The sequence below is a fragment of the Heterodontus francisci genome, chromosome 41 (genome assembly GCF_036365525.1).
Source record: "Heterodontus francisci isolate sHetFra1 chromosome 41, sHetFra1.hap1, whole genome shotgun sequence".
NCBI classification, from domain to species: Eukaryota; Metazoa; Chordata; class Chondrichthyes; order Heterodontiformes; family Heterodontidae; genus Heterodontus; species Heterodontus francisci.
In genome coordinates, this window is record NC_090411.1 from 20,175,324 (window position 1) to 20,197,741 (window position 22,418).

A 22,418-nucleotide genomic window follows, 5' to 3' on the forward strand; every position below is an offset into this window, starting at 1 on the left:
GGGGGGAAGAGAGAGAGAGAGAGTGGGGGGAAGAGAGAGAGAGAGAGAGAGTGGGGGGAAGAGAGAGAGAGAGAGAGAGTGGGGGGAAGAGAGAGAGAGAGAGAGTGGGGGAAGAGAGAGAGAGTGGAGAGAGAGAGAGAGAGAGAGGGGGAAGAGAGAGAGAGAGGGGAGAGAGAGAGAGAGAGAGAGAGGGGAGAGAGAGAGAGAGAGAGAGAGAGGGCTCGAGAGAGTGGTGGCAGAGCGAGGAGAGAGCGGAGAGAGAGGAGGGGACCGAAGGGGGGCAGAGGGACAGGAGAGAGAGAGGGGAGAGAGTTTGATTAATATAAGATAAATTTTTATGCCTTTATCTTTCCGAAATTGTCTCAACGGCCCCCCATAAATGAAAAAAATTATAATGTGCACCCCCCCTCCCATGCAAAAAGGCTGGACAACCCTGGTTTAACTGGTCATGCTCCACTGCAGGGACTTGAGCCCATAATCCAGGTTGATGCGTCCTTGCAGTACTGATGGAGCACTGCCTAATGGATGGGAGATTACACTGAGGCTCAGTGGATACTGAGTCACTTGTGGGGGAGACCAAAACTAAAGGTCATAAATATAATAAATCCAAAAGGGAATTCAGGAGAAATGTCTTTAGCCAGAGAGTGGTTCGAATGTGGAACTCACTACCACAGGGACTGGATGAGGCGAATAGTTTAAATGCTTTAACATGAAACTAGATAAACACATCAGGGAGAAAGGAATAGAAGGTTAAATTGATATGGTGAGATGAAGCTGGGGTGGAACATAAACTCTAGAATGGACTAGTTTGGCCTGTTTTTGTGCTCTACATTCTCTGTAAACTCAGTGGCTCTATTTAAAGAGGATAGTAACTGGGTGCAGGGACCTTGGTTGACTTCTTTTCCCGAGCCCAGGGGCACAGGAGCCAAGATCAGCTTCAAGTCCAGGACAAAACGTGAGTCTTTCCGCCTCTTTGGGGCTGAGAAACCAAAGGAAAAGTTGCTGCATAAAAACAAATCTTTTCCTTTCTTAGTTGCCTCTCCAGTTATATAATCCTTTTTTACTGGTGCCCTTGGTAAATATACGCCACCAGCCTGTTACCCTTTCAGTGAAAGAGTTCGACCTGACTTGCTTTCAGCCACAGCTCCGACAGCTGGCTAAGTATTAGCTGGGGACAGGGTTTCAGCCTATCCAACTCTTTCAGGGAAGGTTTATAAGGAGAGCAGAAGGAGAGAATTAATTTGTTTCCTTCAAGCTCCCTCCCCATCTCTGTTCTAGTCACAGATGAACTGCAGCTAATGGGATTCATTATCTGGTCCCAGGCCTCTGCCAGGCTGGTCAATAGGAGGTGTGTTAGTGGCCAATGGACACTGATGTTCCCTGATGTTCTCCCCACCCACAGAGGAGCAAGGCCTAATTATTACCACACCACAGTCGCAGAGCTAGGATTGGGAATGGAATCTGATCTACAACCCCACCCATCCAGGCACCGCTTTTCCAATATGCTGTGCCATTTTCCTGTATTTTAAAATGCCTGAAACCGCCCTTTACATTACCACACCAAGAGGATTTTTTTTCTCTTCTATCTCGCCATTATTTCCCCCCTCCCCCTGCCCAAGACAGTCCTGCCCAATGGCTGTCATGTCCACTTCTGTGGTTAACCTGCACAGGAGTAAAATGTCCCCGGACAGACTTAGTTCCACTCTACGACCTGGCCTAGAACCGCACCTTCTTCCTCCCAAGCTGAAGTCCTAGCAGTTGAGACTGCATCTGCTAACTTGACTGTCCCAGTTAAGAGAGTCCAACTCTTCTGGGTTCTCTGGAACAGAATGCCAAAAAGAATGATTTGGCAAAATGTAGCGCTCGTACTCAAAAACGAGTCAGCTCGAGACCCCCCTGGAGTCTATCCAAGGATTACGGAGCAGTGGCGGGGGGGGGGGGGCAGGGGGAGGCGATTGGTAATTAGTCTCTCCCCATAACAATTGAAAGCCGTGGTTCTTCCTGTAAAGCAAGCCCAGCGTATTGTACGATTTGTACTGGGTGCATCGTGTCTGAAATCTGCCCACATTGTGAGTGTATCCACAGTATCTGCTGCCAGGTGCTTGTGCGAGGAATATAGCTCATTACAACAGCTCACCCCCACCCCCACCCCCCCCCCCCCCCCCAGATAAACAGTCCACCATCTTTGTGTTCTAGAAATCTCACTGAGGGTGGGGGAGAGGGGGCGGTGGAGGCGGGGGGGGGGGGCTGTGTAAATTAATTCCTTCCACTCTGAGTCTCCATACATCCTGGCCAACAAGCCACGAGACCTGCTGGTATTCCACGAGGTGGCAAGTGCTTGCGCTATGTGTATTCGCAGAGATGGCCACATCCTGTCGGGCAGTGGGTGTGGCACTGAAACCAGTCCATGACGTGCTGGAGGTGTCCTCCGTGAGTACAGCCCTGGCACCAAACAAACAGCCCCTTCACCGCATGGTGGCAAATAGCACATGTACTAGCACCACGGCGACACCTAACAATGAAAAGAACATGAATAGTGAACAATGTATATACCTGCATTTCAGGGGATCAACAGTCCCACAGACCCAGCCCTTGCTTTACCTGCAGAGTGTTATTTTGAGAGGTTTTGATCAAGTAGTTAGGGAGAAACTGTTTCCAATGGCAGAATGGTCAGTAACCAGAGGATAGAGATTTAATGGCAAAAGAACCAGAGGGGTGATGAGAATTTTTTTAAGCAGTAAGTTATGATCTGGAATGCGGTGCTTAAAAGGACAGTGGAACCAAATTCGACAGTAACTTTCAAAAGGGAATTGGATAAATGCTTGAAAAGAAAAAAAATTGCAGTGGTATGGGGAATCAGCAAGGGAGTGGGACTAACTGAATAGCTCTTTCAAAGAGCTGGCACAAGCACGATGGGTCGAATGGCCTCTTTCTGTGCTCTATGACTCAACACTACTTTGTTAATCAGAAACAGGAGATGCTGGAAATGCTCAGCAGGTCAGGCAGCATCTGTGGAGAAAAAAAAACAGAGTTAAAGATTTCAGGTCGATGACCTTTCATCAGAACGGTTCTGATGTCTTTTGCCTGAAACACTAACTCTGTTTCTCTCTCCTCGGATGCTGCCAGACCTGCTGAGCATTTCCAGCATTTGCTGTTTTCATTTTAGATTTCCAGCATCTGCAGTATTTTGTATTGCTACTTTTTTAATAATACTTCTTCCCCATTTAAGTAATCTGACTGTGGGCTACAGTTGCCCAATACCTTGCTCCAAGTACCCATTCAGATCTGTACAGGTTCACACTGCCATCACCAACTGAACTATCAAGGAGGTGTCCCCCGCCCCCCGCCCAGCTCCCCACCGCACAATGCAGCCAGCAAGCCCGCTGTACTTCACTCGCCTCTCACATATCCAGCCTCGGGTGTTCATTGGCCGCTTGCAGTTGTTGCAGTTCACATGCAGGGTCGTTGACGCCTGGTTCAGGCAGTTGATGGATCTGCACGTGCTCAGTTTGATTACCTCGTTGGCCACATTCCAAAGTCGGAAGCGCTGGAGGAGGTCAATGTAGGATGTGTACCAGTGCTCCTGTTGGGTTTAAAGACAAAAAGAGCCGTAATTCCTACTGAATAAAATACTGAATAAAACAAACTCCCAAGAAACAGGAAGGAGCCATTCAGCCCCTCACGCCTGTTCCGTCATTCAATTAGATAATGGTTGGTCTGTATCTGTGCACAAAACCATCTAACTGCAGCCAGAGTGGCATTGGGCTTGCTCCAGCTGACTTCAGTATTCCATCAGGAGTGATGGAATAGGCTGAATATCATTAGGGGCAGACGATACATTTTGGGCTCTCCCCTTCTGCAACTTAGTCTTTATTAAGGGGCTAAATGTAGCTCTGCTTTAACACCTGAACTGAGCATTTGTTTGGTTACTTACCTGTATTGAGATCTGGCTAACAATAAATTGTATTTGTATAGCACCTTTAATGTAGTGAAACGTCCCAAGGTGCTTTACAGGAGTGTTTTCAAACAACCGAGCCACATAAGGAGATATTAAGACAGGTCACTAAAAGCTTGGTCAAAGAGGTAGGTTTTAAGGAGTGTCTTAAAGGAGGAGAGATTTAGAGAGGGAATTTCAAAGCTTAGGGATAAAATGAATGAGTGGGTGGTGTAGGGGCTACACACTGACCTTTCACCTCAGCGCAGACTGATGCAAGCGTTCGGTAATCTTCTCATAGAACATCAATTATTGGACAATAGAAGTTTTTAAAATTATGAAAGGCTGGGATATGAAAGAAGCAGACTGTTCCCAGTAGCTGAGGGACCTTTGATACAAGGTTAAATGTTGGTGATTTGGAAGGGAGAACGAAGAGAAAGGATAACATTTTAAATGGTTCAGGAGCAGAGAAACCTGGGCATGTTGATGGTTGCAATATAAGTTGACAAAGCTGTTAAAATCATATGGGCTTTATGAATAGAGGCCTCGAGTGAAAAAGCAAGGAAATTATGGTAAACGTTTATAAATTATTAGGCTTCAGATATACTGTAAATTTCTGGGCACCACACTTTAGGAAGGGCGTCAAGGTCGAGGAGAGGGGGCAGAGGAGATTTACCAGAATTGGATCAGGGATGGGGTCTTCGGTTATGTGGACAGCCTGGAGGAGCTGGTACTATTCCCCTTAGAGCAGGGATGTTTAACAGGAAATTTGATAGAGGTGTCCAAAATTATGAGAGGTTTTGATAAAGCAGATAGGCAGAAACTGCTTCCCCTGGCAGGAGGGTCAGTAACCAGAAGTCACAAATTTAAGATAATTGGCAAAAAATCCAGGGGGAGATGAGAATTCTTTTGAATGCTGCAAGTTGTTAATGATCTGGAATGCAGTTCCTGAAAGGGTGGTAGAAGCAGACTCGAGAGTAACCTTAAAAAGGGAATTGGATATATACTTGAAAAGGAGAAACAGCAGGTAGTGGGACTGGTTGGATAAATCTTCCACAGAGCTAACACAGACACGATGGGCCAAATGGCCTCCTTCAGTGTTGTACGATTCTAGAACAGACAGTAGGTCAAATTTGTTCACGAGGTGTTATGAGGCTGTGGAATTCACGACCAGACTTAGTGATCAAGGCAGAAATTACACCAAACAAGATTAGATTGGATGGGTGGAGGAAGGAAAAGGGGTTGAAGAGGTAATGGGAACAGGGTGGGTTATTGTGATTAGCATCATTTGCTCACATGGAGGGTAAACACCAACACAGATTGGTTGGGCCAAATGGCCTGTTTTCCTGAGGTAATTTCTGTGAATGACTTTCCTCTGGTTGTAAAGCCCTATACAAAGTGAGTTTTGGAAAGTGTGTTGAGTCTATCCAAATTAATTCAGCATTAATCTGTCACTAAGTTGGTAATCACGCTCAGAGAAACCATCGGATGGGCAATGGGATGGATAGTGTTGTGTTATCCATGGGAGGGAAGAAGGTCACCCTCAGAATGGTGCGTGGTACAGAGGCACCAAAAGAAAGAAGGAAGAAAGCATTATTGTGGTATTGAGCCACATATAGACGAGAAGTGCCGGGTTTCATGCCCTGACTCGTCCCGGATTACCTGATTTCATTGATGAGGGCTCTAGAATTTGCACCAATATTCCCAGGGCCAGGGAAGGGGAAATCCAGCCAGACGCTCACTTCCGATCATGCTCCAGTGATCCCAACTAGAAGTTTGAGCCTATGGATGTCAAGTGAAGGTAGGATTGGGCTTGGGCTTGCCAACGCTCATTATCTACATGTTCAGATGAAAAACTGGGACATGGTAAGGTACGGCCGCAGAGCTGTACCCTACTTTCCACAAACCTGAGCTCATCCGAAACTCTGCTGCTCGCATTCTAACTCGCACCAAATTCCGCTCATCCATCGCCTCTGTGCTCACTGACCTACATTAGCTTCATGTGTACCAGCTCCTTGATTTTAAAATTCTTGTCCTTGTTTTCAATCTCTGTTACCTTGCGTCCTACAACCCTCCAAGAACTCTGAGTACCTCCATCTCTGGCTCTGTGCATTCCCCACTTCCTTCACCCCATCATTGGTGGCCGTGCCTTCAGCTGTCTAGACCCTAAGCTCTGGAAGTCCCTCCTAAACCTCTTTGTGTGTGTGTGTGTCTCTCTCTACCTTCCTCTCAAGCTTTAAAAGGCAAGGAAGTGGGACTAGGTGAGTTGCTCTTGCAGAGAGATGGCAAGGACACGACAGGCAGAATGGCCTCCTCCTGTGCAGTCCTCCTTAAAACCTAACTCTTGGACCAAACTTTTAGTCACCTGCCCTAACATCTCCTCCTTTGGCTCGGTGTCAAGTTTTGTTTGGATGTGCTTTTGTGAAGCGTCTTGGGGGCGTTTTCCTACCTTAATGGCAAGTTGTTGTTGTAGCGAGAGGTCAACACATGCAATAGAAAGGACAAATTCGGGGAATTTCATCCTGATCGTATTTGGCCGTACCTGTGTCTGCTCATCGATTTCTTTTTTAATCCTGTCTCCGAGCACAATCAGGACAGATATCGCCATCTGCACATCTCCCTGCTCAGCGTAGAAACTCATCATGTCCCTGACGATGGGGTTAAAGTAATCGGTGGAAAACCCGTGCTCAAACGGCGGCTGTGAGACCGAGACGAGAGAAATACCCTCGGTCGGAGTCAGTGAGACGGAATCCGCCTCGTTACCGCTGATGTGGGGAGAGTCCGTCTTGTCCTGGAAGTGGTCGAGGGTCGTCGGGTGATCCAGGATTTCATGTCGGAGCGGGAAGCCCTCCTGTGGGAGAATGAACTCATGGTCTTCTCCTAAAGAAAGAAAAGCCAGCAACTTAAGTCAATCCTGAAGGAAGTTCTCCTCTACCAGACGAAGCTGCCCCTGCATCTTGGGGGGTAGACACGGCCTGGCACGGCACTGAGCCACACAGACCAGGAAGACCCCGGGTCTAATTCCTGTTGTGACTGTATCAGCCAGATCAGCCATAGTAGGTCTTGATTGATTGGCTTCAGCACATCCTGGGCTGCAGAGTGGCAAAACAGCTGCTGACTGTTATCCGGTGATCCCTGTATAGGATCAGGGTTGGCTGTAAGGTTCCCCCATAGTTAAACAGCCTACCAGACACACTCTCAGCAAATTGAGGAAGAATGGCATCTTGCAGAAGATGGCAGAGAGCTGGTGGTGTCGTGGAACTGCAGTGTGGATCAGGAGAGAGAAGAATGCTCTCCAGCTCATAGCTTCTCTACAAGGGAGAAACAAATCAGAATCCACTGTACACTGCTCCTATCTAGGACATCTGCAACTTGATCTGATGCCTCCCTTTCCAAACCCAGAGGCTGAAGCCAATCTTCTCCTGTCACCCTGACTTAGCATAGACCAGGCATTGACCCTGAGTCCTTTACATAGAACATGCACCACAGAAACAGACCATTCGGCCCAACTGATCTATGCTGGTGTTTATGATTGACACGAGCCTCCTCCCATCCTACTTTAACAACCCCTATCGACACAACCGATTCCTGTCTCCCTCATCCAGCTTCCCCTTAAATGAATCTATGCTAGTCTTCTCAACTACTCCATTTGGTAGCGCGTTCCACAGTCTAATCACCCACTGGGTAAACAAATTTCTCCTGAATTCCCTCTTGAATTTATTCGTGACTATCTTATATTTATGCCCCCTAGTTTTGGTCTTCCCACGCCCTCCCCAATGCCCCCCCCCGCCCCCCCCGATATGTGGAAACATCGTCTCTACGTCTACCCTATCAACCTATCGAACTCCTTCATAATCTTCAAGACTTCTATCATGTCCCACCTCAGTCTTCTCTTTTCTAGAGAAATGATCCCCAGCCTATTGAACCTTTCCTGATAGTTCCAAGCTTCTGTTAGCATCTCGAGCAACTATCTGTTTCCAGATCACTCACTCGCTCACTCACCCGGTGCATTTTCATGGTCGACAATGAAGAAGTCGTCTTCATCACCTTCACCGTCACCAAACAAATAATCTGCCGGGGCATCGCTGCCCTCTGTCTCCTCGTTCTCTGAAAGAATGGGAAATGCAGAGTGACTTTACTAGAATAAAAAAATTCTCTCCATTCAGGCCTTAAAATGTTAAAGGGATTCGACAGGGTAGATAAACTATTAGCTCTATACCAGGAATCCAGAACAAACTTAAAATTAGAGCCAGGCCATTCAAAAGTGAAATCAGGACACAACTCTTCACACAAAGAGTAGTGGAAATGTGATACACTATCCCCAAAACTCTGTGGATGCTGGTCAATTGGAGCTTTCAAGTCAGGTTAATAGGTTCTTATTAAGGAACAGGTAGCAAGGGATGAGGAGCAAAGGCAAATAATTGGGGCTGAGGTGCCGATCACCATGATCTAATTGAATGGTGGAACAAGCTTGCGGTTCTGAATGGCCATTAAAGACCGTTTGTCAAATTCACCCGGAGACTTCGAGTGGCATCTGACTGTTTGGCTCTGGGACACCTCACCGAACTGGGAACGTAACCCATAAAGACGTACAACCCAGTTATTTATTTATTCCTAAGAAACAGCTCAAATTTTATTGAAACTGGTTAACCCATTAGTTTTTGAATGTATGTGTGTGCGCATGAAGGTTAGGATAAAAAAGAAGTTACAAGGTCTTTAGCCATAGATTTATCTCAATATTGTTTATGAATAAATAGTTAATTTGTTGTTTAAAGATACCTGGTTTGGTCTGTTTTATTCTTGGGGTGAGGGGTGGTTAATAAAGTGTTTAATTTGGTGGGAAAACTTTAATAATATGCTGTGACCTGTGGACATTCAACAGAATTATCATCACCCCTATGAAGGAATATAGGTATAATAGGCTTGATTAAGTAGAATTTGGAATTAGTTAGTGTATTATGCCTTTAGAGTTAAAGATTGAATAAACAGTTAGTTTTCAGAGCTCACTGAAGTTCCCCTTTAAGATGGTAAAGTCTAACATTTCAAGGTCTCTGTTAGAATAGAATTGCTGTTACCAGGGGTTTGGGAGATAAAAACACACATTGAAATATCCTGTGTGACCTCAGTAAGAGGTGTCAATAAAACTTCCGAAGAAGGGTCACTGACCCAAAACGTTAACTCTGCTTCTCTTTCCACAGATGCTGCCAGACCTGCTGAGTGGTTCCAGCATTTCTTGTTTTTATTTCAGATTTCCAGCATCCGCAGTATTTTGCTTTTATTATGTCAATAAAACTTAATTGGTTTATGGGGTTGTTGTTCAGACAGGTCGGCTCCGGAGCTTGCTGTGGGTACCATGGAAAGGGTAATGAACAATAAATGGAATGTACTCACAGGAACGAGAGGTCAGATAAACACAATTATGAACATTTTGACCAGATAAAATCTCACAAACTTCAAATTCCAGTAAAACATTAATTTAAAGATATAGATTTTAAAAGGGAACACAGGAAGGTCACATTTAATGCAAAAGATAATTTTGTTGTAACATTAGCAAGGTTAAACTTTCGGATTCTATGTTAGAAATAAGAATATGTGTCAATAAATATATAAAAGTTAATAAATAGTCTCATGTAGTATTCTGTATACAACTACAAGATTCCCCCTCTTTGTGTCTCTTTAAGTGGAGAGATACGTATTGAAGAGAGTTTCCCAGACCCTTATAATATCTGGGATATTTATGACTTAGCATAAAAATATTAAAAGTTGGCTATCCGAAAGATGGTAAAATTCTCTGTTGGTTTTCTTTCTTTGAGGGAAAGCTAGTGCAATTCTTTGGACCCAAATAAGTGTCTGAGAATTTGTCTGGTTTGAACTTGATTAAAGAAGATTCATAGGGATGTGCTCCTGATTTGGTTTAGTCCCTACAAGGGGTTAAAGTCATAAATCACTTCACCCCCACCATCACCATCCTGGTGTTACCACTGACCAGAAACTGAACATGAGTAGCCATATAAATACTGAGACTACAAGAGCAGGTCAGAGGCTAGGAATCCTGCAGCGAGTAACTCACCTCCTGACTCCCCAAAGCCTGTCCATCATCTACAAGGCACAAATCAGGAGTGTGATGGAATACTCTCCACTTGCCTGGATGGGTGCAGCTCCAACAACACCCAAGAAGATCGACACCATCCAGGACAAAGCAGCCCACTTATTTGGCACCCCATCCACCACTTTCAACATTCATTCTCCATCACTGGTGCAAAGTGACAGCAGTGTGCACCATCTACAGGAAGCACTGCAGCAACTTGCCAAGGCTTCTTCGACAGCACCTTCCAAACCCACGACCTCGACCACCTAGAAGGACAAGGGCAGCAGATGCATGGGAACATCACCATCTGCAATTCCCTGCCAAGCCACATACCATCCTGACTTTTAAATTCATCGCCGTTCCTTCACTGTCACTAGGTCAAAATCCTGGAACTCCCTCCCTAACCACACTGTGGGAGTGCCTTCATCCCACAGACTGCAGTGGTTCAAGAAGGCGCCTCTTCACCACCTTCTCAAGGACATTTATGGGTGGGCAATAAATGCTGGCTACGCCAACAAAGCCCATGTCCCATGAATAAATAAAAAAAACATAGGTACACAGTGGGAAAAGGCAGGTTCAGGCCTGCTGTCCTGAAAGACCTGCATTTATATAGCACCTTTCATGAGCTCAGGACATTCCGAAGTTCTTTACAGCCAAAATGCAGCAAGCAATTTGTGCACAGCAAGATCCCACAGTCATCACTGTGATAATGACCAGTTGGTTGAGGCCAGGACGCCGGGGAGCATTCTCCTGCTCTTCTTTGAAATAGGATCTTTCGCTTCCACCTGAGGGGGCAGACAGGGCGTTGGTGTAACGTCTTATACAAAAGATGGCACCTCCGACAGTGCAGCACTCCCTCAGTACTGGCATTGGGAGTATCAGCCTGGGTTATGTGCTCGAGTCTCCGGCCCTTGTCACATCCTTCAGGTACCGCAAAGCACTTCACAGTCAATGAATTACTTCTGAAGCGTAAGCAGCTTTTATAGACGACTGCGGCAGCCAATTTGCACACAGCAAGATCCCACAGCCAGCAAATCTATGAATATGCTCGGTATGTGTCTCTTAGATTATAAAACAATGTATCACCCGAGTCACCATTGTAAGAATATGTGTTGTTACATTACTTTTATCTGTTACAACGATGGAATGGTAATGTAGATAGATGTTCTTGAAAAGCCTGTCTTTTCCCCTGAGTTTTGCAGATAACGTGAGAGAAGGATGAATTTCAGGGCAAGGACATTGTGCTGTAAGGACATTCACTTATAAATAAATAAACCCTAGTGGAGAAATATTGAGCTTAAAAGAATTATTAAGATTGCAACACGTAATCTTTTAAAACATCGCAGCAGGGGGCAGTGTGAAAACAGGACCTTCCCTACTGCAACAATTTCCTGCCTGCATCAAAGGTTATTTACATCAAAGCTATGGTTCAGTGAAAGCAATAATAGGAAGTAACAGCATGGGGCTTCTCATCTCTCACAATCGGTTCCAACAATTAAGTGGTCATAAAACATCAGATAGTGTTGCATTCTGCAGTAAGTGTGTTATAAAGAATATGGTCTAAAGAATCTACACAGTGTATTTTGTCCGTTAGAAAGCAACCAGTGCTGCCTGTGAGACATGATGAAGAAGCCATCTTCACAGCTCCCCATTAAAATTCACACCCGTGAAACTAATGTGCGCTACTCTGTATGTGGGTTTAGGGTGTTTAACATTAATGTCTTGCCAGTAATACAGGAGGTGAATTGTCAGACATATTAATGTCCCTAAGCTTTACGAATCTGTTGAAAGAGTCAACAACAACAAGTACCGCATTTGCATTTTAGAAAGTCATTTTGAAATGAGCAGGAATCACAGAAATAAAATTGAGGCAGTACAATTTGGTGTTCTGAGGGAGTTGGCTGTCTTTATACACAAATCATAGAGAGCTAATGTGCAGGTGCAGCAAACAATTAAGAAGGCAAATGTTATGTTGGTCGTCATTGCAAGGGAGTTGGTGTATTAAAGTAAGGAAGCTTTGGTGCAATTATATAAGGTTTTGGTAGACCGCACCTTAGAAAGGGGTGCAACAAACGTTCACTAGATACATTCCTGGGGTGAGAGGGCTCTCTTGTCAGAAGAGATTGAGTAGAATGGGCCGAGATTCTCTGAGGTTTAGAAGAATGTGGGGTGAACTCATTGAAACATATAAAATTCTTAGACAGCCTGACAGGGTAAATGCTGACAGGCTGTTTCCGATGGCTGGTGAGTCTAGAATTTGGGGTCACAGTCTCAGAATCGGCCAATTAGGACTGAGATGAGGAGAAATTTCTTCACTCAGAGAGAAGTGAATCTTGGGAATTCTCCACTTCGGAGGGTTGTGAATGCTTAGTCATTGAGTATATTCAAGGCTGAGATTGATAGATTTTTGGGAATTAAGGGATATGGGATAGTGTGGGAAAGTGGAGTTAAGGAGAAGATCAGCTGTGATCTTATTGACTAGCAGAGCAGGTTTGAAGGGCTGTATGGCCTAGCCAGCACATATCCTGGTGGTCTCTGTGATGTCCTCGGGACTGCAGTGAGGTTTAGCCGAGTTTAGTATAGTATATGAGGCAAAGACGAGCGCTAAAGACTGCAGGCTGCTGAACGTAATGGTGTCTTCTTTATTCTGTTTTAGTTTCACTTTCCCTTTGCTAGCATGTGTGTTCTACAGCAACCTCTAGAGTACAAAATGCACAATGCAATTGCAATTTCAAAACACGACAACGCTACAGTACCTTCATTGGTTTGTAGCAAGGTGACTGTTGAATCCAGGGGTAGGCTGTCCTGTCGGCTCTCCAGTCGGTTCCGCTCCAGTTTGACTTCGCTCCCCAATGCTGTTGTACCGTCTTTTAAAGCAAAGCTGTGGGGTCGGTTTGCGGGGAGGCGGGGGGAGGGTGCGTGGGGAAGAGGAGAGGAGAGAATAAGAGAATCCTTTACAATCCAGAGCAGTGCACTACATGGCAGGCAGTACTACGACAGGACTGGGTCAGTGCAGTGGGTGTGAGCAGAACCTTGGCACCTATGTCCAAATCTAGCCCACGTTGGCGGGGCAATAGGCTCTTTACCACAGTTATGCCCTGTCTTATCATGTTGAAATGTCTCAAACACTTCATGCAATGAATTCCTTATTGAAACACTGTTTTTACTCAGGCAAGTGCAGCAACCATTCCATACCTGTAACCGCTCATAAACAGTAATGATCCAGTTAATAATGTGATGGTTGAGGGATGAAAGCTGGCCAGGACATCGGGAGAGCTGCCAGCTCTTCAAATGAGGCCATGGACTCTTTAATGTCCATAAGAACACTACAACTGGGAGCGCGGCACTCCCTCAACACTGCACCATCTAGAATATAGAATCATAGCATGATACAGCATGGAAGGAAGCGACTCGATTGTGCCTGTCCCTGCTCTTTCTAGCCCGGCAAATCTTTCCCCTTCAAGTATTGATGCAATTCCCTTTTGAAAGTTACGACTGAATCCGCTTCCACTGCCCTTTCAGGCAGCGCGTTCCAAATCATTAAAAAAAAATGTCGCCTCTGATTCTTTTGTTGAAGTGGAGCTCAAACACACAACCGTCTGAAACAAAAACAAGAAATGCTGGATTCACTCAGCAGGTCTGGCAGCATCTGTGGAAAGAGAAGCAGAGTTAACGTTTCGGGTCAGTGACCCTTCTTCGGAACTCTGAACAAACTAAGATGAAATGAAATAAATGCAAAAAGAGATTGTAAAAAATGTAAAAAGGAATGCAAAAAAAAAAAGGAAGAAAAAATAACTAAAAATGACTAAAAATGAAAGTAAAGTGGGGGGCTGTCATGCTCTGAAATTATTGAACTCAATGTTCAGTCCGGCAGGCTGTAGTGTGCCTAATCGGTAGATGAGATGCTGTTCCTCGAGCTTGCGTTGATGTTCACTGGAACACTGCAGCAATCCCAGGACAGAGATGTGAGCATGAGAGCAGGGGGGAGTGTTGAAATGGCAAGCAACCGGAAGCTCAGGGTCCTGCTTGCGGACTGAGCGGAGATGTTCCGCAAAGCGGTCACCCAGTCTGCGCGTGGTCTCCCCAATGTAGAGGAGACCACACTGTGAGCAGCGAATACAGTATACTACATTGAAAGAAGTACAAGTAAATCGCTGCTTCACCTGAAAGGAGTGTTTGGGGCCTGGGATAGTGAGGAGAGAGGAGGTAAATGGGCAGGTATTACACCTCCTGCGATTGCAAGGGAAGGTGCCCTGGGACGGGGACGAGGTGGTGGGGGTAATGGAGGAGTGGACCAGGGTGTCGCGGAGGGAATGATCCCTTCGGAATGCTGACAGGGGAAGGGAGGGGAAGATGCGACTGGTAGTGGCATCACGCTGGAGGTGGCGAAAATGGCAGAGGATGATCCTTTGGATATGGAGGCTGGTGGGATGAAAAGTGAGGACAAGGGGAACCCTGTCACGGTTCTGGGAGGGAGGGGAAGGGGTGAGGGTAGAGGTGCGGGGAATGGGTCGGACACGGTTGAGGGCCCTGTCAACCACAGTGGGGGGAAATCCTCGGTTGAGGAAAAAGGAGGTCATATCAGAAGCACCGTCATGGAAGGTAGCATCATCAGAGCAGATGCGTCGGAGACGGAGAAACTGGGAGAATGGAATGGAGTCCTTACAGGAGGTAGGGTGTGAAGAAGTGTAGTCGAGGTAGCTGTGGGAGTCAGTGGGCTTATAATGGATATTGGTAGACAACCTATCCCCAGAGATGGAGACAGAGAAGTCGAGGAAGGGAAGGGAAGTGTCAGAGATGGACCATGTAAAGGTGAGAGAAGGGTGGAAATTGGAAGCAAAGTTGATAAAGTTTTCTAGTTCGGGGCGGGAGCAGGAAACGGCACCGATACAGTCATCAATGTACCGGAAAAAGAGTTGGGGGAGGGGGCCTGAGTAGGACTGGAACAAAGAATGCTCGACATATCCCACAAAAAGACAGGCATAACTAGGACCCATGCGGGTACCCATAGCGACACCTTTTACTTGAAGGAAATGCATGGAGTTGAAGGAGAAGTTGTTCAATGTGAGAACAAGTTCAGCCAGGCGGAGGAGGGTGTTGGTGGATGGGGACTGGTTGGGCCTCTGTTCCAGGAAGAAGCGGAGAGCCCTCAAACCATCCTGGTGGGGGATGGAGGTGTAGAGCGATTGGACGTCCATAGTGAAGAGGAGGCGGTTGGGACCAGGAAACTGGAAATTGTCAAAATGACGTAGGGCGTCAGAAGAGTCACAGATGTAGGTGGGAAGAGACTGGACCAGCGGAGAAAAGATAGAGTCTAGATAGGAAGAAATAAGTTCAGTTGGGCAGGAGCAGGCTGACACAATGGGTCTGCCGGGACAGTCCCGTTTGTGGATTTTGGGAAGGAGGTAGAAGCGGGCTGTCCGGGGTTGCGGGACTATGAGGTTGGAAGCTGTAGAGGGAAGATCTCCAGAGGAGATGAGGTCAGTGACAGTCCTTTGGACGGTGGCCTGATGTTCGGTGGTGGGGTCATGGTCCAGAGGGAGGTAGGAAGAGGTGTCTGTGAGTTGGCGTTGAGCTTCTGCAAGGTAGAGGTCGGTACGCCATACAACAACAGCACCACCCTTGTCTGCAGGTTTGATGACCATGTCGGGGTTAGACCTGAGAGAACGGAGTGCCTCAAGTTCAGAGGGGGACAGGTTAGAGTGAGTGAGGGGGGCAGAGAAATTGAGACGACCAATGTCTCGCCGACAGTTTTCAATGAAGAGATCAAGAGCGGGTAAGAGGCCAGGGTGAGGGGTCCAGGTAGAGGGAGAATGCTGGAGGCGGGTGAATGGGTCTGCTGGTCGGGGGGAGGACTCCTGGTCGAAGAAGTGAGCCCGGAGGCGGAGGCGACGGAAGAAGAGCTCAACGTCATGCTGAGCGCGAAATTCATTGAGGTGGGGGCGTAAGGGGATAAAACTGAGACCTTTGCTGAGTACAGAACGTTCAGCATCAGAGAGGGGGAGGTCAGAGGGTATAGTGAATACACGGCAAGGGGTCAGATCAGAAGGGGTGGGGTCAGAGGGAAGTGAAGCGGAAGGAGGATCTGGAGGGGCATTAGTCCCCATCAGCTGCTGGAGCTTGCGTTCCTTAACACCTGAAAGGAAGAAAAAAAGTTTTTTGTTAATGCGTCGGATGAGACGTAAGATGAGATGAAACTGCGGAGTAGAACAGATTTGAGATAAGGTGAGACGGTGCTGCTGGAGAGAGAGGTCCAGTGTGTGCATATGGCGGCGCATAGCACTGAGTGTGGATCTCAGGATGCGGCGAGAGTAGCAGTCCGAGGAACGTTGTATTTCTCGGAGATACCTGTGATCCTGGGTGGTTTCAAAGCATGATGGGTGAAACTGCAGTTGGAATCCACGTGGAATCAGTCGGAGCCGGAGACAGTCACTGAGGAAGGAGATGTGGCTGTGAAAACGAGTTTTGGTAGATACCTTATCAAACACCAGGAGGGAAATAGAAAGCAATGAAGGTGAACAAGGTAAAAGAGACAAACGAAAATCCCGTTGGAGAGAAGAGCAGAACTTCTTCAAGGTAGGCATTCCTGGAAGAGAAGTGGCAGTGAATTAAACACTAAAATAAAAGCAAAATACTGCGGATGCTGGAAATCTGAAACAAAAACAAGAAATGCTGGATTCACTCAGCAGGTCTGGCAGCATCTGTGGAAAGAGAAGCAGAGTTAACGTTTCGGGTCAGTGACCCTTCTTCGGAACCGTCTGACCCAGACATGAGCGTCCCCCCAACACCTGCCCTGTTGAGTAAAACGTGTCTGGGGAGTTTTAACCCGGGAGCCAGTGGCTTTGAGTCCAGAGCATAAGACAGCGGCCGACAATCATAGTTGCTGCACTCGGTGTCATCATCTCACCTGGCACCATAACAACAGATGCTGTGTTTCCATCGACACACCTGGGGAGAACTGCACTTTCTTTGTCCATATTACAGTTAAAAAAATAAAATAATGCTTTTAAGATCAGGATGAACATGTTAGTTATTGTTTGGACTTAACCCCAGGAAGGGGGAATCAGTGTGAGCAAAATATTCCATATAATGGGATAAAGAAAGACTTGCATTTAGATTGTATTTTTTTGTGACCTCAGTTCTCCCCAAAGTGCTTTCCAGCCAACGAAGTGTAGTTACTGTTGTAATGAAGGAAATGCCACAGCCAATTTGCACACAGCAAGCTCCCACAAACAGTGACGTGATAAATGACCAGTTAATTTGCTTTAGTGATGTGGTTGAGGAATAAATATTGGCTCGGACACCAGGAATAACACCCCAGCTCTTCTTCGAAATAGTGGCGAGGGGTCTTTTACATCCATCTGAGAGAGCAGAGAGGACCTTAGTTTAACGTCTCATCCAAAAGACAGCATTTCCAACAGTGCAGCACTACCTTCAGTACTGCACTGGAGTGTTAGCCTTGATTTGTACAGATGCCTCTAGAGTAGGATTCGAACCCACAACCTTCAGACTCAGAGACAAAAGTACGACTAATTGAATCACTGCTGACACTGAGTCAAGGCTTATATGCATGTTGTGTGTGTTGCATGTTACATGTATATAATACACTTTATTCTTTGTTGTATTTTGTAAGGAATGCTAGATCAATAGACTTGACTATTCCCACGCTTTTCTGGCTGGCCTCCCATTTTCCCCTCTGCATAACCCACAAGCTCATTCTAAACTCTGGATTTCTCTCCCTAAACCTTTCTGCCTCTCTAACTCTTTAAGATATTCCTTAAAATCTACCTCTTTGACCAAGTTTTTGGTATCCCTTCAGTGTCAAATTTTCATTGATTACATTGCTGTGAAGGGCCTCGGAATGTTTTATTATGTTAAAGCTGCTATAGAAATGCAAGTTATTGTGTGCTTGTGAGACACCATGTTTGGTGCGACAGTGTTGTATGTGTGTTAAGTGTTAAATGCTATAACCCAGGTGCACAGAAGTCACTGTACCTGCTGAGGGGGTGACCCATCTTGCCAGCACCTGGCACCATGTTGCCTGCAGCCCCCGCCGCACATGCCCCTGCGTAAATGATCTTCAGCATCATCCAGATCTGCGCCACCTGGTAGCGCTTCAGCTCCCGGGCGACGGCTGCGTTGTGGTCACACAGCTCGGGCAGCGGGCCTCCGCTCAGGCAGTACCTCCTGGCCGTCTCCGCAAACCATTCCATGGAGGCGGCGCCGGGCTGGGTCTCGAAGAGGTTGAGGGCGCTCGACACGTTGGTGAACTGCTCGGCGGGGTCTTGCCGGCGGATGAAGAAGAAGGGGTAGCGACGGTCGGCGCCGAAGGACTTGCGGTGGGACTCGGCCGAGCACAGGCCCTCTTTGACGGCAAACGCCACGTCGCCAAACAGGCCGAAGCACAGGCCTTCCGGGATAGCCTGGCTGGCAGGCCGCTGGGCGTCTTTGAAGAAATGGTGGTAGAGGGTGCTGTCCTTCGACCCGGACAGAAGGAAGTGGGGATCGTGAGCATGGCGCCAGGCAATGCCGGTGGTGACATCCTTGTGTTCCTCGAACATTGCAAAGGGGACGTAGGGCCTGCGAACATCCCAGACATAAATGTTGTGGTCAACCATCATGGAGCAGGTGGCGATGTGGTACTTCCTGTCTGGGCGCCACAGCACGTGTGCTACAGACGCGATGGTCTGAACACAGTAGGTCTCCCTGGCCTTGTAACCAGTCAGGTCCCACACTTTAACCATTTTGTCACGGCCGCCAGTCACCAAACAGCCCCTACATGAGAAATGTAAAGAAATGAAGACTGTCCCAACAAGTATCGGTCTGAAGACTGTATCTCTACAAAGTGTACTAATTTAATAACCCAGAGAGTTCCCGTTCCCTCCTGCGGTTTTACTTGGTAAATGATCTGTGCTGGTGACGGTGATGTGGAACTCATACTGAATGGTGAATGCAAGTGTATCCTTGGGTTTAAACATGTATCTGTACATTTCTATGTACAAACGCACGTGTGTCCTCCCCACCACTTACTGTCCTACCTGTCATCCGGGTGCCAGTCGCATGAGAACACGGGCCCATTGTGCGCTGTAAACATCCGCTCACACCGGTCCGGCCTCCGCATGTCCCAAAGCTGCACGTTGCCATTCTCGAAGGTAGCGGCGAAGGTGAAGAAGTCTCGGACGCTGAAGTGGACGTTGCGCACACTCTCTGACTGACCTGCAGGGGTCAGTAAAGTCACAGGGTGTTCAGATTAACAGAGGGGACTAGCATTATACCCTCCACATAACCAGGCTATAACTGGCCCGAGGCAGCTTGAGGAAGACACTCAGCGGCAGGTGAAGTACTTTTGAAGTGTAGTCGCTGTTGTAGTGTAGGAAATGTGGCAGCCAATTTGTGCACAGCAAGATCCCACAAAGAGTAACGTGACAAACACCAGCTTATCTGGTTTTAGCCGAGCCACCTCAAAGAACGCCACGGCATGAGGTCTTTTACATCGAACTCAGAGGGCAGAAGGAGTCTCGGTCTGAAAGGTGGCACCTCCGACACTTGCAGCACTCAGTCAGTACGGCACTGGGGAGTGTCGGCCTAGATTGTGCAAATTAAAAGTCCTCCTGGTATACTTGATTTCCTGCCCTTCCTCATGGTAGGTCTTAAGGGATGTTTCAGAAGAGAGTTAGGGAGAATAAGGGAAGGGAATTCCAGAACTTAGGGCCTAGACAGTTGAAAGCACAGCTGCCAAAAGTGGGATGAAGGAAGTGGGCAATGTACTTGAGGCCAGAGTTAACAGAAGACAATGTTAACGGAGGGCTGGAGAAGGTTACAGAGATTGGGAGGAGCAGAGAGGCCATGGAGAACTATGAACACAAGGATGAGAATTTTAAAATTGAGGCCTTACTGGATCGGGAACCGGTATAGGTCAGCGAGCACAGGGGCGATGGTGAACAGGACTTGGTGTGAGTTTTGGAACAGAAGAGTTTTGGATGAGCTCAAGTTTATGGAGGCCGAAAGATGGGATGGCGGCCAGCAGAGACTTGGAACGGACATGTCCAGGGTAACTAAGGCATGGATGAGGCTTTCAGCAGCTGATCTTGAGGCAGGGACGCAGAAGTATGCAGGAGGTGATTGTCGTAAAGGTTAGAAGCACAGCTCGGGGTGGCGGGGGAGGCGGTCAACAGGACACTGAAGTTGCAAACAGTCCGTGTCAGCCTGATATAGGGAAGGGAGGTGGCATCAGTAGTGAAAGAACTGAGTTTGTGGCTGTTGGCCAATTTCCAGATATGGCATTTCAACAAAACTCTGCACGCTCAGTAATTGTTCAGTGCTGGTGCGCGGGTCCCTACCTGAAAAGGTGCAGACGGACTCCTTCCTCCTCAGGTCGAAACACTTCATGGAGCCATCCTGCGACCCACTCAGTAATATGTACAGCTCCACTGGGTGGAAGCAAACCTTGTTGACCGTGCGTTTGTGCTCCATGAAGAGTTGGTCCTGCTTGTTGCGGGACTGTTTCCCCAGGTTCCAGGTCACCACAGCACCATTGGTAGCTGCCGTCGCCAGCAGGTTCTCCTCCATCTGGTGCCAGGCCACGTCGGCGCAGCTGAAATTGAGCGAAGGCTTGCGGCCCACCCGGAGGTTAGCCTTCTCGGTGAACTGGTCCTCCTCGATGGAGTAGATTTTGAAGATGTTCCGCCCGGCGACCGCCACTTGGGTGCCGTCCCGGCAAACGCTGATGGCGTTGGCGGGGGCGTCCAGGTTGCAGAACATGGTTTTGCCGCCAATGGCGCTGCCGCCCAAAGCCGTGGCCATTCTCGCCATGACGGATGACCCTCGAACTGCTGAGTCACTTGGGGATCCGCTGCGTCCACAGCCAAGCAGGCTTCATCCCCAGTGGGCGCCTGACGAGCAAAGCTGACAGCTGTCAATCATGAACGTTGCCACGGTTGCTGGACCTGGTGAAGGAAATAAAACGGGCTGTGTCAATCAGAGGTGAAACAAACAGGGAGATATATTCCCCCACCCCCATCCCCGTCCCAGGCTGCATACAGTGTAATTTAAAAACACATTCTGTATAAGCCTTTATGATTTGGCTCAAAACAGTGCAAATGGAAGCCTCCACCCGCCTATTATAAAGATAAAGCAATAGCGGAAGTGTGAATACAGAGGCTGAAGGATATTAGAACCAGAGGCCTAAGGTTTCCTCTCAGTTGTACTGTTTTCACGGGCCAATTCTTCTGAAATTGGAGAAACCCACGCAAAAGATCATGAAATTTTAAGCACAAATTACATTCTGCACAACTCAAGAACACAAGAAATAGGAGCAGAAGTGGACCATACGGCCCATCGAGCCCGCTCCGCCATTCAGTACGATCATGGCTGATCTTGGGCATCAATTCCACTTTCCTGCCTGCTCCCCATATTCCTTGATTCCCTGAGAGACCAAATATCTATCTATCGCAGCCTTAAATGTATTCAATGATGGAGCATCCACAACCCTCTGAGTTAGAGAATTCCAAAGATTCACAACCCTTTGAGTGAAGTAATTTCTCCTCATCTCAGTCCAGAATGATTGGCCCCTTATCCTGAGACTGTGTCCCCGTGCTCTGGATTCCCCGACCAGTGGGTACAATCTCTCAGCTTCTCCCCGATCAAACCCTTTCAGAATCTTGTATGAAATCAAGAGAAACTCGAGTCTCGCCGATCTGTTGTGCTAGTTTTAAAAAGCATTGTGTTCAAAACCGGGCCCACCGATAACACTGGGCCTCGCCCAAGGACGAATTAATCACCATTGGGAGGTTCCGCTAACTGCGATCGTTTGCCAGCCTCTGAAAATTAAGCAGGTTCTTTTGGGCATAAAGAAACTACTAGACACATTTTAAAATCTTTTGAACACGGTTTTATCCTTTAATTTATGTCAATTTAATGAAGAAATAGTTCTGTATTATTTTTCAAAATTCATTCAAAGTCTGGTCACTTACAGGTGATGGATTGACACTGATTAAAATGCTTATTTTTGGTGGTAAATTCATTTTCAGTTGTACTAAACAGACTGCACCAAGTTACCACTCTTAAATATACCAAGGAACACTTTTAAAAGCAACATTTTTTTAAGATTAAATCATAATCACTGCCCAATTGTGCTGGTTCATGACAGATTTTGCCTTGCTGATGTGCAAAAGAGTTGGAGTGGAGACTCGAGTAAAATGGGCTCTATTTTGGGTGCAATTTGCACCTGTTTTGCTGATCGTGCCCAAAGCGGAAACATTACACCATAGAAACTTACATCACAGAAGGAGGCCATTCGTCCCATCGTGCTGGCTCTATGAAAGAGCTATCAATTGGACTCCTTCCTTTGCTGTTTCCCCATTGTCTGATTTTTGTTTTCCTTTTCAAGTTTCATCC

General features: G+C 47.0%; 1 protein-coding gene across 1 annotated transcript in view; it reads right to left on the bottom strand.

The window, feature by feature from the left end:
- Positions 1–335: 335 nt before the first annotated feature.
- LOC137353310 (GATOR2 complex protein WDR24-like) overlaps positions 336–22,418 on the bottom strand; it is a 37,588-nt gene continuing 15,505 nt past the window's right edge. The window contains exons 2-9 of the mRNA XM_068019440.1: positions 20,363–20,968; positions 19,061–19,238; positions 18,018–18,797; positions 12,779–12,903; positions 7,937–8,041; positions 6,477–6,814; positions 3,399–3,583; positions 336–2,512 (exon numbers count right to left, since the gene is read on the bottom strand). Coding sequence (XP_067875541.1) covers positions 2,344–2,512; positions 3,399–3,583; positions 6,477–6,814; positions 7,937–8,041; positions 12,779–12,903; positions 18,018–18,797; positions 19,061–19,238; positions 20,363–20,834 — 2,352 coding nt within the window. The 5' untranslated portion in view covers positions 20,835–20,968 and the 3' untranslated portion in view covers positions 336–2,343. The remainder of the gene's footprint in view (positions 2,513–3,398; positions 3,584–6,476; positions 6,815–7,936; positions 8,042–12,778; positions 12,904–18,017; positions 18,798–19,060; positions 19,239–20,362; positions 20,969–22,418) is intronic.